Source organism: Trichoplusia ni, chromosome 16, assembly GCF_003590095.1.
Source record: "Trichoplusia ni isolate ovarian cell line Hi5 chromosome 16, tn1, whole genome shotgun sequence".
Classification (NCBI taxonomy): domain Eukaryota; kingdom Metazoa; phylum Arthropoda; class Insecta; order Lepidoptera; family Noctuidae; genus Trichoplusia; species Trichoplusia ni.
In genome coordinates, this window is record NC_039493.1 from 6939781 (window position 1) to 6957831 (window position 18051).

General features: G+C 35.4%; 2 protein-coding genes across 4 annotated transcripts in view; one reads left to right on the forward strand and one right to left on the reverse strand.

The window, feature by feature from the left end:
- Window positions 1-616: 616 nt before the first annotated feature.
- Window positions 617-5177, reverse strand: LOC113501830 (protein FAM8A1). The gene is made up of 4 exons (XM_026883113.1): window positions 4741-5177; window positions 4318-4456; window positions 3817-3943; window positions 617-3222 (listed from the first exon to the last, which is right to left on the reverse strand). The coding sequence occupies exons 1-4, from the start codon at window positions 5069-5071 to the stop codon at window positions 2899-2901; spliced, it is 921 nt and encodes a 306-aa protein (XP_026738914.1). The 5' UTR covers window positions 5072-5177; the 3' UTR covers window positions 617-2898.
- Window positions 5178-5552: 375 nt separating this feature from the next.
- The window catches only part of LOC113502027 (beta-arrestin-1), a 66311-nt gene continuing 53812 nt past the window's right edge, over window positions 5553-18051 (forward strand). For 2 of the 3 annotated variants that reach the window (XM_026883387.1, XM_026883388.1), the window contains exon 1: window positions 5553-5906. The gene's annotated coding sequence lies outside the window, so the exon portion shown is untranslated. The remainder of the gene's footprint in view (window positions 5907-18051) is intronic. The other variant, XM_026883389.1, reaches the window with a different exon arrangement.

Consider the following 18051-nt stretch of genomic DNA (forward strand, 5'->3'; position numbering starts at 1 on the left):
TTGAAGATTTTATTATAAAAATTGACATATGCTAATTTATTTTTTATCTAATTGGAGACCATTTATATTAAATAAATGTTTGTAAATAAGACTAAGACACACAAAAATAATTCATTCTTGATTAATAACAGAAATCTAAATTAACTCTATTCGTAATTTATTATATTTTAGGATGCTGGCTTATATCGGGAGCCCTCTAAAGACCTTAGCCACAAGTTTTTTGGAACATAAGCTTTGAAATCTATTATAAAACGCTGAAGAAATCAGTGAGTTTTTTGCTATACTATAGCGGTATAGGCAGCCAGTGGCTGACTACTGCGAAATGGACAGCTACGCTTGAATGTGGACCAGCCTCAGTTTGGTTTACAACATAAATACCTGCTTGTAATTTAAAGTCACTTGCTATTTTACCACTTTGCTGGATATTTTCTTAAGCTACACCTACAGAATGCTTGAGTAAGTACGGAAAGGGGTGTGTTCGTTGATAGTGGACACCTTGAGGGATAAAACATCGTTGAAGTATCTTTGACGTGATATCTAACCAAACAGAGTGTGTTTGGTTGGAAAGTACGAAGAAGTCTAATGTCCAGTAAAGTAGTTATCATTCAAAACAACGTTCTGATTTTTTCGTATTTAATTAATTATTTACAATATAATACACAAAAAATAAACATCACAATTTTGTAACTCAGGATTTAGATAATATTGGTCATCAGACCAGTAGGTACAAACTAATTCTACAAAAATATTTTGGTATTTTTTTTTTATAATATCTTTTAACTTGTGATAGATCAATACATACACTATTCCGCCATACAGAACCGCCCCATCACTAACTACACAGAGCTGAAATTACTTAACGGACAACAGACATTTACTGGCGAACAATAAATTATGATATTAGCTAAAGCTAAAGATATAAACAGCACTAATAAAGGTACACGAAATAAATAGCATAGACAAACAATCAACAAATCAGCTGTTAGGGAAAGACTAACAGAGATCTATTTCGTATTTATTTGCTACAGTGGTCGATCGAAACTTGTACGAAAATACAGTCACATAAATTGATTGATATACATATAGGGTGTGTTTTACCCTAGTTGAACCTTTAAAAATACCAAAAAAATAAGAACAATTCAAACATAAAAACTAACATCTGTACATGTTTACTTTAATATAAAATGAATTTGTATCTAAACTTAGTAGGAATATATTTGAAACCGAACACATAAAAATAATTCTCTGTAATCGAAGCGCTTGGTGTACGTAAAATTTACATGCATTTACTTTATAATTTGTATCGTTAGAAACCGTTTCCGGGTGGAAAGATGTATGATAAAGGTAAACCACAGACTTCATATTAAGCTTCGGGATCCCTATTTAAATATTATGACTGATTGTGTAGAGCCAATTCAACGAGAGGATTTCGACAATTTCTGCTAACTTTCTCAACGTGTTTCTCGATGTATATTTAGGTCGGCAGTGTTACTAATTTCGAGCCAAGCGATGCGCACGGGCACTACCTATCTTTTCTCGAAGCGCTTCGTCGTTTTTTTGAATCCTCATAACTTGGGTTTGGATGTTATTAACAAATTATATAGCAGGCAGTAAGATGTAAAACGTTCACCAGGGCATCGCGTCACCAAAACCCATATGATAACAGAACTGCAACGGGCCGGTATGAATTTAATATTTAAGTGCAACTATGCCCGAGCTCACTTTGAAGACACGTATCCGCGTGAACGTGTCTCCTTTAATATGCAGATGATATTTTAGCCTGACATTCGTAGAAGAATTCGTACTAGTGAGTAAACTATAAGGCCATATGTATAAAGCTGACGAAAAACATCAGAAAACTGAACCCTTTACCCTCACTTGATGGCTAGGAGTAATATAAGCTAGACGATGAAATATTATAAATAAACTTGTTCATAGCAGAATCCATGCCTTGCAATAAAAAAGTGCTAAGCTGTATGATTAAACGAATCGAATTTCACGCCTTTCCATCAGCATAGACCAATATCTTTGGTGAATATTAAATTTATATACTGTTTAACACCAGTAAATCTAAATTTCTAATAGCAGTAATTGCCAGTAATTGCAGTAACTCCAAAACTATTTACTTCAAATACAATCCAACTACGCCAATCAAAATATTTATTTGATAACGGTTTACACTTGCACGTTATAAAATAAATAATTATAATACGGCTCACGAAATTTATTATAATAAAAGACCAATAAGTCTGCAAACTACGTGAAACACTGAAGTTAAATCGATATTGAACAATTAAATTTAGAGTATTAGCTTAAACTTTCTCCATGAATAATATGCCTTAAATACACAAACCGTCGCCATACTATTTAACTTGAGACCACATATTTGAACTTTACATTTACGCAAACAACAAGATTAATATTTGAACCTTAACATTTTGCGGGAATCGGCTTGATTTTAGCGATAGTCAATGATATTTAGGCTAAAATCACGCTTACTTACACAAAGGCAAAAGACATGATTCGACTAAAATCAGAATATGGGCACCATTAAAGCCCTGTAATGTACTACGCTACAGTAAATCTTAGTAATTCAATTATGCTGAATGACTTGATAGACATTCATTGTTTGAGAGAAATCATCTTTGTTTCAAACTGTAGTAATGCAAAAAACAAGTTGCTTATCGTTAAAGATTATAAATACCAATCATGTTTAGTTCTAAATGGTATTGTTAATGATGTTTTTGCATAACAACAGTTAACTTCATTCAGCTTATAATGAAAATGTAGCAAATCTATTAGCATAGCTAAATCACAGTGTACAATAGGCTTCACTAAAGCACAGTCAATATCAACAGTACTCCTGATTCCGATTACTTAACGCTGGTAACAAGGTGTTCATGGTGCATTTCGTCTTGGTGGAAACATGTTCTCTTCGACAACAATGACACCACAAAGAATATCGTAGCCGGTGCGGTTGTGGCGAAACACGAAGAGAACCACGCACAGCGGGAACAGTAGAGATATGAGGAAGTTCTTCATAAGTGACCTGAATAAGGCCACTGTGAAAGATAGTGTCCTGCCGGGGTAGAGGAGGACGGTCTCCCGCGGCCTGTCCTCGACGGGGACGACGGCCGAGGCGGTGACCACGCGGATACCGAGTAACGCTTTGCCGGGGGTCGCACCGCCTGTCCGGCCTACACTGCTGGATAAACAGAAAGCCTGAAACAAATACAATAACGCTTAATTTCTACAGTACATCGCTACAGCCAGCAAGATCGTGGCGATACTTTACGAGCGCAATGGTGTAAAATGTACTGGTGCACATTAAAAGATGTCCAAATCTTGAAATATTTGTAGTTTTTGTGCATGTAATACATGAATGGCCCAGTGGTATAGGCCACCACACCAAATCTCGTTTGTTGCCTTTGAGCATATGAATTGAATGCATGTAAAGGATTGAATTACTTAGTACGGAAGTTGATTAAAAATATATATAAATTTAATTAGCATTATTCTAGGAGCCTTTAAATCATTTTAACAAGTTATTACAGAATTGGATGGAGTACAAAAATACCAGCTTATAAACATCCTACTACCCTACAAGCCCCTCCCCATAATATAAGGAGGGTTCAAATACTAAACACCAAGCTAGTGATTTCAAATTTCCATATTGAAAGTGAATATAAGTTTGAAAGAGCAACATTGATAGTTCAGTGCATTGGAAACCTGCTTGGGGTAAACATATCCAAAAAACTACAACAGTATAATAATATTGAAATATTAATTTATATTATTGAATATAATAAGAATTACCTCAAATATGCACACAAGTATTCTGTATATCACTTCCAGGAAGAGTATTTCTGATGTCAGCTCCATGGCATACTTGTAGTCATCATAATGTTCACTGAACTTGTAAAAGTCAAACTTGTCAAGATCACTGAAAATTTACAAAGGTTTTTTAAAAATATGCTTTAGGTACATGTAACTTTCCTAAGGTCTATTGCTATATAGTCAATATGAAGACTTATGAAGGTGGTATTGGTAAGAAAGAAGGAAAGTATTCAAGTAGTTTTGTTGAAGTCTTGCATATGATATATTTGTTATAATTCTAGTTAGATATTATGATACATCTTTTTAATAAGTTTATAAGCCTTTCATTTTAAAAAATCTAGATGCCTCGACAGCATCAGCTGAAAACCTTTTTTTGTAACTTTTTAAAGTTTTATCTCTATCATTAAGTCTATTTGGGATTTTGTTGTAACCTTACCATGTTAATTACATTAACTAATATAATAACCATCTATAACTTACATTAATTCAAACATGTCAACAGCCATGAAGGTCACAATCAATTTGACAATGAACAGTAGCATGAAATCAATGAACTCGGCCACCAGGCGCTTGTGTAGTGGTGGTATCACATACTCATAACCTCCATGTCGAGCTATCACTGAAAATAAAAAGATTTTACTGTCATTATGGAACATAGTAAGTTATTAACAAATTCAGTGTCCTGCCAGTAGACACCACATAATAGGTTTTATATAACCCACAGATAAGGGTGAATAATGACCAGATCGTTTTCATTTTAGGATAACATTTTTCTAACTTAATACACACATGTGTGTACTATAGTAGATTGGCTTGTCAACCAATTACCATGAGTAGGATTTGATCCAAACAATATTATTTTAAATGACCTACTGGGAGTAGGGCGAACATTAATTTAACTACCTTCTGCTGGGGTCAGGCTTTCCGGCTGTGGCTGAGTCTCAGGGGCAGGTCGCGGCTGATTGGGTACTTGAAAGGGAACTTGAAATTGGTAATTGTTATTTAGCAGCGGTACATTTGTCGGGTTGTTTTGTAGGCCTTGAAAAGTCATCATGTAGTAAGGAAAGCAAGTGGATAGGTTTTGGTACATCTGTGCTTGCTGAATCCATAATCGAAGAGCTTGAAAATAAGCTTCTCGTTCCGACACCACGGGAGGCGCGTCACCCTCGGCCCTCCTGTCTGCGCCCTCCGAGGGCCCTGCCCCATTTTGAGCAAGTCTTTCTGTCTCAGACATTATGAGCACTATCGCAAATTAATACAATTAAACTGCATTTGTATCTAAATAAAAGTAAAGTACACGTCAGTTTGTTGACTGAATTTGTTTTGACATTTGTGACTTTGATCAGTCATTATAATTTTTATTTCGGATACACATTCAAAATATTCCTATTTTAGAGATGCGAAATATTTTGTTTAGTCGATGTTTATATTTTTAATTCAGAACTTAAAAACTATGCTGCTGTTTCTCTATCAATGACAACGGTAGACCAGTTCATTTACTTCTTTTGGACACCAGAATTTTATTCGTGTCTAAAATCAAAGCATGAATCCTAAACAATAACAATAGGTAGATCATGTTCGAAGCTCTGAAATAGATTTTTAATGATTACACAGACGGAAAAGGTAATGGATAGAAAAAATGCATCTCTTTATCATATATAATGTAGAATTTCAAGCGGAGAGCCATGAGCCAAAGCAACATTCAGAACATGGTAACATTTCAAATGTCATCCGTCGTTCAGCCGAATGGCCGATGTGAACGTCGAACGAGTAGGTACTGCGTGCGCAAATAATGGTGATGTGAATTTGGGTGGTATAGGATCGTAGAGTGGACATTCATGTTACTTAGTAAATTTTGTATGACAGTATTAATTGCTGTGTCCTCGTGCAATATTATTTTATAGTGTTGTGTAGTATTATTACTGAATAAACGTTGATCTTAGTAGAGAGTCAGCTGTGGACAATCGGTAATTTACAGTTTTTTTACTGGATACAATACTATGTGTTCCATGTTGGACTAGTGGTAAATAAAGAGAGGCGTACACACAATTCGACTTGACCGGTTGTATGTAAGTATTGTAGATAAGTAATTGAAGCATGATCTGTTTCCTGATACGTATTGTCCGGTTTATTTTTGTGTGAATGTTTTTTTTTATATGGTTATAATCTTTACGTAGTAGACTGTATAGGACGATCATAATGATAACTTTTTAATATCAATTTTGGTTTCGGTAAAGTGCCATTATTAAGTGCGACACTATTTTAAAATGATATTATGGGCAGAAATAATAAGGTTATGCTCTACCTACCTGGGTCCCTTAATTAAGTCAGTAGTTTTTACAGTTATCTAGTAATAGTTTATTAACATCACTAATTACTTAAGTAGCTTCCTATTTTGTTTATATTTCATACTTTAAATAATGTTAATTTTTAACCTCACAGGGTTATGAAAGAGACCCAAGATCTGGAATATCTTTTTTTACTTGGTCACCGGCCTGATGGTGTGAGTGGAGAATTCAGAGATTTAAACTAGTACTTGAATCTTTAAGAAAACAAGAACACCATATTACCCAAATAAAACTTTATTTAACATGAAATTAATATTAAAACAATAATCAAATCTGAATGAATTTTTAATACATAGTCTATTTACAAAATGTAGATTAAAGTTAGTTAAAGGCTTATTGTTTATGTAATATTTTTGATAAACAACCTGCTGACATTGAGACCACTTGTTGGATAACTATGTAATACTTTTGGTATATATATCTAAAACAGTAGGTACATACATGCAAGTACTTGTATGAAAATCAGAATATCTTGTCATTATGTCATACGCCATATCACATATGCCCAAAATAACTCTCTATCCATATCACGTACATATCATTTATGAATGTCAGGTTTTCATTGATAAAAGCCTGACATTCATAAAGTGTTCTTTTATTTACATTTTTGCAATACTCTCAGCCATATTCATAAACTTTCAGCTCTGTGCTAGACCAAAATGGTTGGATTTTAATTAACTTTGCAGGTATGATGGTAACAAACATATCCTATAATGTAGTTGTTTTTACCTAATAAATAATAAAAAGCAAAATATTCCCCCCACTGCCTGAATAACAGTCACATAGTTTTGCCATTATTGGTCTAAGACCCCTTCTCATGTATTAATTATAATTAAGTCTTTATTTATGATGACATTAGAGGTTTCATATTTTTTGTCTACAGGCCTGGGTATAATTTAAGATATATCGACATCTAAATGAGGTGTCATTATTAGGACAAATGATAATGTATAACAACCTTCTTTTTGCGTAACATCTAAAAATTAAAAAAGAAACGAAAATTCTTAAAACTCGATGTCTAGCAGCTTAAAAAAAATATAAGTTGTGTCCTTCGTTTTGTTTTGCACACATAAAAAGCCGGCGCCGAGTGGCGTCGTCCATAATTAAAATTTACATCGCATAGAACTCGACAGACGACTGCATTAAATTCGTCATTGCTTGCGCATCGTGCTTTGGTTCGCTTATTGTCCCTACGGCCAATTTATGACACCAGGGCTTTAGTTCACTACGAGTATGGTTATTTTGTTTTTTCGTAATTTAAATATCTTGGTATGTGTACTTTGACAACAATTTACATTTGTTAATATTTTACTACGCATATTATTTCAAAGTTTATGTAGATACTCTCCAACTTGATGCCCACGAAGCCGTGTATAAAATCGTATCATGTCAAACGTATACCTCTAGGCTAAGCAATGTTTTAAGCCCTTCGTTAGCTAGTCGTGATTTCGCCGGGGCGCTACGACTTTCATCCTCTTTGGGAACTCACGAACCCGTAATCTGGTAAAAGAGGTGCTAAAATTCCCCTTTCTAGGTAAAAATGGTGACGTCGCTCTGAATAATGTGGAACTGCCATTTAACGGATGAGCGTTTTGTGAGCTTTAAAAATGTGTGGTACCCGTTTTCAAAAACACCTACGCGACCCTTAAATCTAAAATGTGAGATGGGTTGATTTCATCTTTACAGTTGTAGATATAGATTTACTACGGCATTGTAACCAAATAGGTAAAAGGCCCGAGGTACTTTCGAGCTCGTCGGCACTAAAACGTGGGTAGTCGCTACCCCAGTGTAAAATTAGAACTCGAAATATAAAACTATCTCATTCTGCCCATGAAAGAGTTTTGCGCAATATTTTACAGTCTAATACTTTTACGACGCCATATATCCAATAATTCGGTATAACGTATTTTAAATAGCACTTTCACTGCCAAGTAACAATTTTTATCACGCAACATTGATAAAACTGAGAGATTCATGGCTAATTCTAACGGTGGATGGTTATTTAATTGCGATGCGATCTAGTTAACATCTTTCGATTGGGCAAGAGTTTGCGATACGTTTGTCATTTTTCAAATACTGAACCAAAAACCTATAAAAATATAAATGGTTCCCTATCCCTTACTTGTAATGCACTTTAGACATAAGATTTAACTCCAAACATAACGTATATACAAACTTAAAAACCCTATTTACTCTGAAACTAGTTAATCTTGTTTGAGGCCAAGATTGTTAGTTACTGTAACTTAAGTTCCAAGCCGCTGACTGGTTACCGAAGGCTCCATTAAACCTCCGCCCGAGTCGTGAATCAGTCTGGTCAGTGCACCGGGTCAGTTATCTGATCTCTGACTCATAGGATCCTATTTGGTTTTGAGCAAGATTTCATCGCTAAGCGATTAGTCACTGCCGTGTCGGCACTTCACACAGCCCTAGGAATGTGTTTAAAATAGATAAAATTATAAACATTCTACATACTTCAGCTATTTTTGATGGCAAACAATTCTAAAGTTCACGCTTGTACTAGTTTCGCAACTCACTTTTAACTGTAGGAAAGTGAAATACGATTTGACGAAGCCAGGTATTTAAAGTATCCAACCGTGAGCTACGTCACCTCATGTCGTGCCGACCATTCCCACGGGTGACACAAACTAATTTATCCCTTTACTCCAAGGATTAAGGACCTGATTGGTTTGTGATTGCGTTGCGCCGTTCCCAGTTCCCCACCGGCGGTGGCCACAATAATTTGTTCCGCTTTATTTGCCAACGGACACTAATCAGTATAACAGATATTCTGTAATCGATTGAACTAACGATAGTGCGCACGTAAACAGGCAAGGTCATTATTCTAATCAGTTGCTTCTCGTTCTTGTTCCAACTATTAAAATGTGATTATCATTATAATGCCATCGGAACCTTTAGCAGAATTGTACATATCCTACACATTTAACGATCTGTCGACCTTTACACGTTCAGCTCGACCTGTACTGAGTGTCACTAGTGATCTTGCTTTACGACATCGTTGCATTCAAATGTAGAGGCAAGCTCGCTAAACGGCGCCTCCTTTTATTTTTTGTTTACACCCACCTGGCGCCACTCGACCGGCGTCTGTTCGCGAAAGAGTACCTACTAAATAATACGAGATGAGCCAATGCGCACACACACGAAGTCGTCTAGCCTGTATATTTACGTGTATGTCCCACTAACAAACGGTATACGGGTATAATGAGCGTGACTGTATTTGGCGAAAAATATGGTTTCTAAAAGCATATGAGACGCACGATTGGCACAAATATGTTAGTATTAATTTACTCAGTTACCAATTCTGCTTAACTCATTCTAAAATGTAATTAGCGCGTAATTTATGTACCTATGTTTTACGAAATAATACAGTGTGGAGATGCAAGATTACACGATCTCAGAGTTTTGTACAGTGACGCACATTGTGAAGATCTAATCTGTATTAAAGTGATGATGTCTTAATTGTTATTAACACTGGGAAGAATAATCCGACATGTTAAATGCGCCAGTCCGACTCTACGAGCGGTGATAGTTGATAAAACACGAGGTTGTGAAAAACTGATGAAGTTGTGAGAATTCTGGTCACGTTTCATACTCACGTTCTTTAAGCTGACAAACTTCAAAGGAACAGGGGTTGTGGAGGTGCTTCCATAATCACTGTTAACAAGGAATACGCTGCATGAATATTGATCACTTAAGATGTTAAACGGTTAGAAGAACAATCCAAATTTTACTAACAAAAACTTATATGAAGGATGTGTGAATTGTATTCGAATGGCCACAATTGGTCCCGGGTGAGAAGTCAAGCCCGAAGTTATTCGGATGGAGGGGACTGGGGAGCCAGGCGCGGGTCATCAAGTATGCATGAACGATGGTTTCCGTCACGTTGACGTGCACGTATCCGAACTGATGAAAAAACGACGCCGTATCTCACCTCGGGATATTTCATTTATGGACCATTGTTTTCAGCGTAATTAAAATTTCCATTGCCCGTTGGTATGGCCTGCATTTTACTATCTGATTTATATTCTGTTCATTTGTTTTACGACCTATAACACTAAGATATACGTTATAATAATATGATATCATAATAATATTAAAACTATATTCATTACGTGGAGTGTTTTCAATAGACGTTGTGCTATAAATATAACTTACTTGCTGTGAAGAATGCGCCGCGAACCAAAAACAGATAACCGTCGAACACTCATAACCGATGACGTCACACTGGTACTTACCAATCTCCCATCGCTACAGCCGCAGAAGGATGGACTGGACGATGCATCTGACAGAAACACAAGTACTGACGTTATCAGCATTATTACCTTAAAATTACTAAGTTTAAAGAAGTTTAATAAAGAGTTTAGGCTCATTTGCAGACAGTTACCAGAACTGCTATTAAACTTTTTATACTATGATGAAGCTAGCTATATTACTTTGAACTTTCCTTAATTTAGTTATTAGGACCTAATAACTTTTGAGTAAGACAACTTTCTTAACTCGTCCATAAAATGTAGATTGCTAATGAAAAATGATTTGAACATCCTACGTAATTTTAACGCTACATTAGTTAAAGAAACTAATTTAGAACTTGAGATGGCGATAACTTGTATTAGAGAACGTGACAATCTCTAACATACAGATATGTCTTGTCGTTTTATTATTCAGTTGCCAGTCAATATTTCAATGTCACGGTTGTCGAGGTGCGAAGCTAACTTATCTTACAGCAATATCATTTCTTTGAATATTTTTGTACGGTGACTTTTCATCATAATACAAAATGTTAATATGAAGGAATTTATGGAGGAACCCTCTTAGACGTTTTTGAGTCTGGAAAAGGAAGTACTACGATGTGTTTCACTAAACTTCAGTCTAAACAGTCTCGAATATACTGATCTCTCGTATCCATCAGCTGTTTCAAATCCATTTTAGCAGTTCCTTTTGCCCTACCCCATATAACCAAACTTTACTTATACCGGTTCTGTATTCAACTAGTACTCTTGACCTTCTACGAATCTCCCCACACTTACTAATTAAACGTCGGACTCAGCAAACACGAGTTGTTGGTCACGACACTTCAAATATGGAGTAGGATAGGACACCGCTTTACAAACATAAGAGGATTATGTCCATGTTCCAAAAATATGCTACAGATATGGATTGGTCCACATCCGTCATATGTATGACCGTGGCTGTGTGACCTGTATTCGTATACTCCTACCAGAAAAAGTTATAAGTATTTAAAATTTTAGGTTACATAAATGTAAGTTGACGATTATTGTGATTTTAAAAATTGTGGTGTGCAGCTTTTTCGCTCAAACAATAACACTTGGCAAAAACGGGAATGGAATTTACTTAATCAAGTTATCATCACGCACCGGTTTTCACGCATAAATTTTATTGGAATTCTCGATTCTGACGTATTTCGCAGTTCCAAAGTTCGTGAACTTTGTATTCAATGGAATTCTGTAAATATCAAGCTACTTGGTAATCTATCTGGGTTGGTGTGCTGTTGCATAATATTAAGAGGTTAAATTGTTAACCCCCTGCGAATTTGACAAACAAATAATTATGTCACTGATAGCGAACGAGTTCAGCTAAACAAGACTGCAATAGAATTATTGTTGTGAAAACATATATAAACAAAAGTGTGTACTGAGCAGTAAAGATAGTAATGTTGACAGAGTTTGCTTCTATACTAAAGATAATCCTAAATTGAAACAGCGTACTGAAGAGAAATACCTGTACGCGACCTTTTCTGGAACATAAATTCATAAGTAAATTCGTACCGTAGTAAATTATACTCTTATCGCATATCGTCCAAACGGAGATGTCATTGTAAATAATAGATGTATACACAAAAGAGGTAATATAACACTTAAGACCTTCTCCTAGAATGTCTAGATTAGATAAAACATTTACATATGCGTGCCCACCTCGCCTCTTGACACAATTCGGCTCGTGCGTCATCCGATGTAACATTGGAGTGTCACTCACGATTCTCAAAAAATAGAGTAACGACGCGAAGAGTTAAATACGAGGTTAGGTTTGTTATGCATCTGCTGATAGTAAAATAAATCTTTCACTGCCGAAATTAATGACTAATGTCTTTTGCCAATAATTTTTTTATCCATTTTTAAATTAACACGTATGAGTGATTATTTGTGAAGGTAAAGCCTACACAAACGTTTGAATCAGTCTTGTTGTCTTACGAGGGCGGAATAATAGCGCTCAATATTTAATGCTGTATCACAACTAGAGGAAATATCTCCGGTTTCCAGAAATATTCGTTTCTTAAGACGTAAATATTTCATGAGTACACCTTTCTGCGAATCGATCTCGAACTAACGTCGATAGAGTTTTAAGAAGTATTTTGATAAACCCAAAATTCTTTCTTTATTTGCTCACAATAAAAAGGTCAAAGTTGCGGGCCCAAAGTAGTAACGAATGTGGATCAAAAGAGGTTACAAGAAAATAGGTCTAATTCTAATAGTAAATTATCAAAGAATTCACTTAAATGTTTAAACATGTTTTTTTTTTTTGCTTTTGTGAAGGTCGTACAAAGCGTAAATGTTTACGCTGAATCGACCCAGCTGGGGCTAAATGTCTGGTTGTAAAAATGTTTATCCTGTGTGGGAACCGACACGACCTTCAGCACATAGTATCATTAACGTTTTGAGGTAACTGAGATGACGCAATCAACTTTATTCACGCAAAATGCATTACACATATTCGACCTTAGGTTTGAAATAATTCTTGAGCCATATTGGTATTGGATTCAGATTCGCCAATCAAGAACTAAATATTAGCGGCATCAGTAAAATAAATCGCATCCGCTGGCAAATCGTAAATTTTATTTTTAAAATCATAACGATTTTGATTGATGAACTGGCTCCATTTTGTGGCAAATAAACATTGAACGTCTGTATCTTTATCCACATTGATTTACCAGTAAAGTAAGTTGAAGAAATTGAATTTCTAGAGCCATCAGTAAATGCTAGTATATGTCAGTCCTAACAAATTAAAGGTATAGGTACTATCGTTATTTTAGGCATTTAAGCAGTTTTGTATAGATTTTTCTACCTTCACTCATTGCTACAGTACTAGGGACCTTATATTTCCCTGTGCAACGGAGCGTGTATACAATAGCCACTTTAGCTCGATGTTCTAGACTTAATACAACTAGACAAGCTTTCAACACATAATTGGTTGTCCGTGGAAAAATTCAAAGAGGGTTACATCCTTTAGTGCTTTCAAAAACTCTTTAAAAGCTTTCATGCATTACAACTCAACTCATTTGCGTACAAAATTTATTTACGCTTTAAAGGGTTTGTGAAACTTGTTGTGAAATCACTCAAAAGAGCGATTTGATCTTTCTAAATAATGCTATAATGATATAAAAATAGAAACGTACAAGGAAAATTTTTATTGACGATTTTCGCTTCATTGAACATTGATTACGGTTCTCTCGTATTGTCAGTAAGCTATTTCAGATCATTAATTTATCAACACGATCTTTTCCTTGAGCTTAAGTCCATGGAACCTCATATTAATATTGGCAAAAACATATTCGAAGGAAAATGGTGCATATTCTGAATTAGAATCTGCAAATGATAAGGCATGTAATAATCTCTTAATGTCGTATATTAGTTTCATTCGACTTTATTGCGGTAAGGTTCATTTTCCTAATTCCTAGTCGGCACAGATATGCGATCCACAGCACCTACTTATCTGTATCACTTCCTACGATAATGACCATTAGATAAGAGCAATTGTTTCATACACTCAGCGCATTATCTTGTGTACCTATTGATAATATTATTATTATGCGTGTTGGACACTAAATATACATCCGGAAATATATGTTTATGAAGTATTATTATCTCAATTATACAATGTCTGCAATTATGATACTCGTTTAAAAGCTAAAGCTTAAATCTTTTAGGTACCAACCTCTATGCTACCTCAATTGGTTTTGTCTTTCCTTCTCGTTTAAATCTAAAGGTCGTTTGATGAAATTTCACCTGTGACTAAAAAAATCTATTGCACTTTATACCCCTGGTAATGGGTACTATGTATCCCAAAGCATACACGTTGTACGTTAAGAATATTAATACTTTTTTCTAAAACATGTTATTTACTACAGAAAATTGTTTCTATTACGTAAATATGACACAATTTCATATCAGATGACAATCTAACCACAGCGACTTCAACCACTCGTAGTGCCTAACAGCGTGTAATATTAAGAATAAGCGAAGCGTTGATAATGCCCCTATTCCCAAAATTTTCATGAGAAATACGATTAGAAAACGGCTTCCATTCGACCTTACACATAATGAAGTTTCTCAGAAATCCGTCGGTTTGGAGATGACCTTTATTTATATTTGTTGATCACACTAAAACATCTAAGAAGTTATTTGCCGGCACACCTCTATTAAATTTAATTATCTTTCATCTTATTTCAACATTTCACGGTCAGGAATTATTGGAACTGACACCGAATAGAAATATCTATCTCGGCTCCCTATAATAAACGAAAGCGACAGAAAAGCTTTTTTTATCGCCCTTTCTGCTCATAAACCATCAACATTAATGTGTTATGGCACATTCGATCCCCGTAAATCGTTTATTGTACGAAGCCAATTTTGTTGCTTATAACCTCAATGTAATGTGTCGCAGAATACTTACATATACAGTTTCTATATTTGGAGTTTGGACTTTTGTTCAAGTATGTAGAAGGCAAATATTACTTAGACGTGTTTCTAACAGTTCATGGATTAATCCCATATTAGAATAGAGACAATCAATACTAATGAAGCCGAACACTTCGTATGTCAAGAAAAGTCAAAAGCTATTTCCTTCTATTTAATTCGTGTTGACATTTTCTTCGCCATCCATTTTGAAGTCTTTATGATGGCTGAAATAAATCAAACCACGAATATTTAGATTCTCAATCGTTGGCAACACCTTACTGAATACTTCGCCAAAAAAATATTTATCTTATTTGAGGCCGAAATTTATTTTTACTTTCTGATTGTAAACGGAAATTCAATGAAAAATTGGGAAAGGTTCTTTTATGTGTTTAGGATTTGGGATTTGGTGCTCGGTACTCAATAAGTCTGTATTGATTTCATCCGAGTCGAAGCTTACGTCACCTTTACTCTGCCACGTCTGTTTGTGACAGAAACATGTATCTACGTTTCCGCATGAAATACTTAGTTGTAGAGGAAATTGACATTAATTTTCAGTAAAAATATTTATCGTGTTAAGTCGCTTCTCTATAATTTTAGGGTTTCTGCCTGGAACATCTTATTGTGATGTTTCATTTATTGTAAAAGCAATGGTATGTCAGATATAATAAAACTTTTGTTGACCCTACTGTGTTCAGGAAAAAGTAGGTAACCACTTACTAGGGCATTCCTATTAATTAATTTTATGTATAATATATTAGCATATCTAAACAATGCTGACCGCATAATTGCGATCAATTATAGACGCATGGTTAACAGCGTGATGCTCACTATGGGATAGCGTGATTTGCATCGATTAATTAGTTTGTTTAGGAAAGTGTTTTTCATGAACACCATCAATCGGAAATATTCGGTGATGTGGGTGATATATCTAAGAACTAACGGCTGTTTAGCCCTTAATTTTTTGAATAAGGCTGCAAACGTATTTCATCAAAGAAGGTTGATGTTGAAGGCGCCTCATAACGGCGGACACGTATGGATAGAGCGGTCATTGCTCCTCTGCAATTTAAGTGCATCCAAACAATGTTGCTGCCAGTTTGTACTCAAGTTGTTTTATATTCGTACCTTCAGATTCTTGATTACTGAGTAGTACCACATTTGGATGCAGTCTGATAATTTTACGATGACTTATTTCTTTTTTATTCTTGGACTGTGCTTATAGAGGCAGGCACGGGGATAAGACACGAGATAAGCTCTAAATTGTAGTGTACCTCAGTTATACGTTCGTACAAAAACTTAAGAGCCATTGTAATAGAGTTGACTAAACGAAAGAGTTCGGGATCAGAATGAAAATCTTACATGTATCCAATACTTATATTGCCACATTTCCGTTTACCCTTTTCCAAGTTAAAGTCTTCGAAGTGGAATCCAAGTCGCTACAAAAAGAGCAGTCGAGTGAGGAAGACATCGGGCAAATTGCCCGCGACCCGTTTCTCTTGAATGCGTAACGAGTGAAGTTATATCTGCAATAAACAACAACGGTCCTACTTAAAGCCTTTGAAGGCATCAAATCTAAATTCCAGCAAATGCAGAGCATGAGTAACTGTAACAAGATCCGCATACTCAGTTTATAATGAAAGTAACACCATGCTGCACAATAGTTTTTAAATTGTTAATTCTTAGTACATTTTCGATAACGCACACCAAACTGCACAAATTGCCCATAAACTGCATTAATTGTATGCCCACCGCCACCATTTATTACTCAGTCCCGTTCTAATTGGTAATGAATCCGGTTTTTCATTAAACATTAAACAGCTAGATATGCTCTTCTCTAAATAATCTCCTTCGAATGCAAACACCATTATCAGCAGACGCTGACCGAAATCAATCTGTGTTAGCGTATTGCTATTTTTATGATGACGTATACCACTTATACGATTCGGCCAATGTAGGTATTATTCGCTTAGCCTAACTGTTCCCAAAATTGTCATTTACGCTTTCGCCAAAAGTAGACATGGGCTGCTAAATTAATCTATGTTTCCGTTGGTTTTTCATGGCAATTAGATCGCTGTTACTACCTTTTTTACCGGTCATTGTAAGTCCCGACATCGCAACGATACCGTGCCGGTATTGTGCTGCCTTCTTCGACCGATAAAAAAGACCATTAGCAACCCCAGCTCCGCCGCATGCTCGGTCGTTCTTTCATATCCTTTGACGTAGTTCATTATTTATATTTATGGCGAAATCGTGTCATTACTAAGGGAAGTCGTCAGCGCTCTCTTATTCAAAGACTTTCGCCGAGATTTCTTGTCTCTATGTATATTTTTTATGAACAGTTTTTGTTTGTGCAAGTTTTGCTAGTACATTAATAAAATCTGGTTACGCGAACTCTGCCTATCTAAGCTAATCTCTATAATTCAAGGTCGTGACAAAACCACATAGTTGGGGCTATTAAAAATAGTTTATTAAATAATTCATTTTTATTTCCTAATTAAGAGTTATCATGTTGTAGATAGGTAGAGGCCATTTGCAATTGTAATTAGTATGAACAACAACATGGACAAACTAATTGAGTCAAATAAACGTTCATGTGACATCTATGGAGCCAACCTTGACCATAAAAAGATGAGCCTTGACACTAGCGGCGCATGCGCACCTGCCCGCCTAGCGCCATCTGTCGATGCTATTTATATCTTCGTTTTTACTCTTGAACTTCATTACGCGGTTTCTTTTTATAGCTAAAAATAAAATAATGTTTATTTTGTTCTAAGATGTTTATGGCGTACGGATAAACTTAATTGACCGTAGTCATCATTCCTTTCCAAAGAAGGAAGATACGCTTACAAGATCCAGTTGTGTTTTTCTTTACATTAATGTCATGTTAAAAGGAAATATAACAAACTGTTGTTAGTTTTCAAGTTCGTGAAGATATCTACACCGTTAAAATGAATAACTACTAGAAATAAGAATTCTATTGAAGTGCGCAATACAGAGTTGAAATCATCATAAGTTGCAACAAACAGAATCAATTAGGCAGCACTTTCCTTATTTTATCAGATAACCTCAATTGAATCACGAATAATAAGCGAACTGTCTGAAAACCCCACCCTATATTTTATATGAATACTGACGGGAAGTGTATTTCGTGGGGTGGT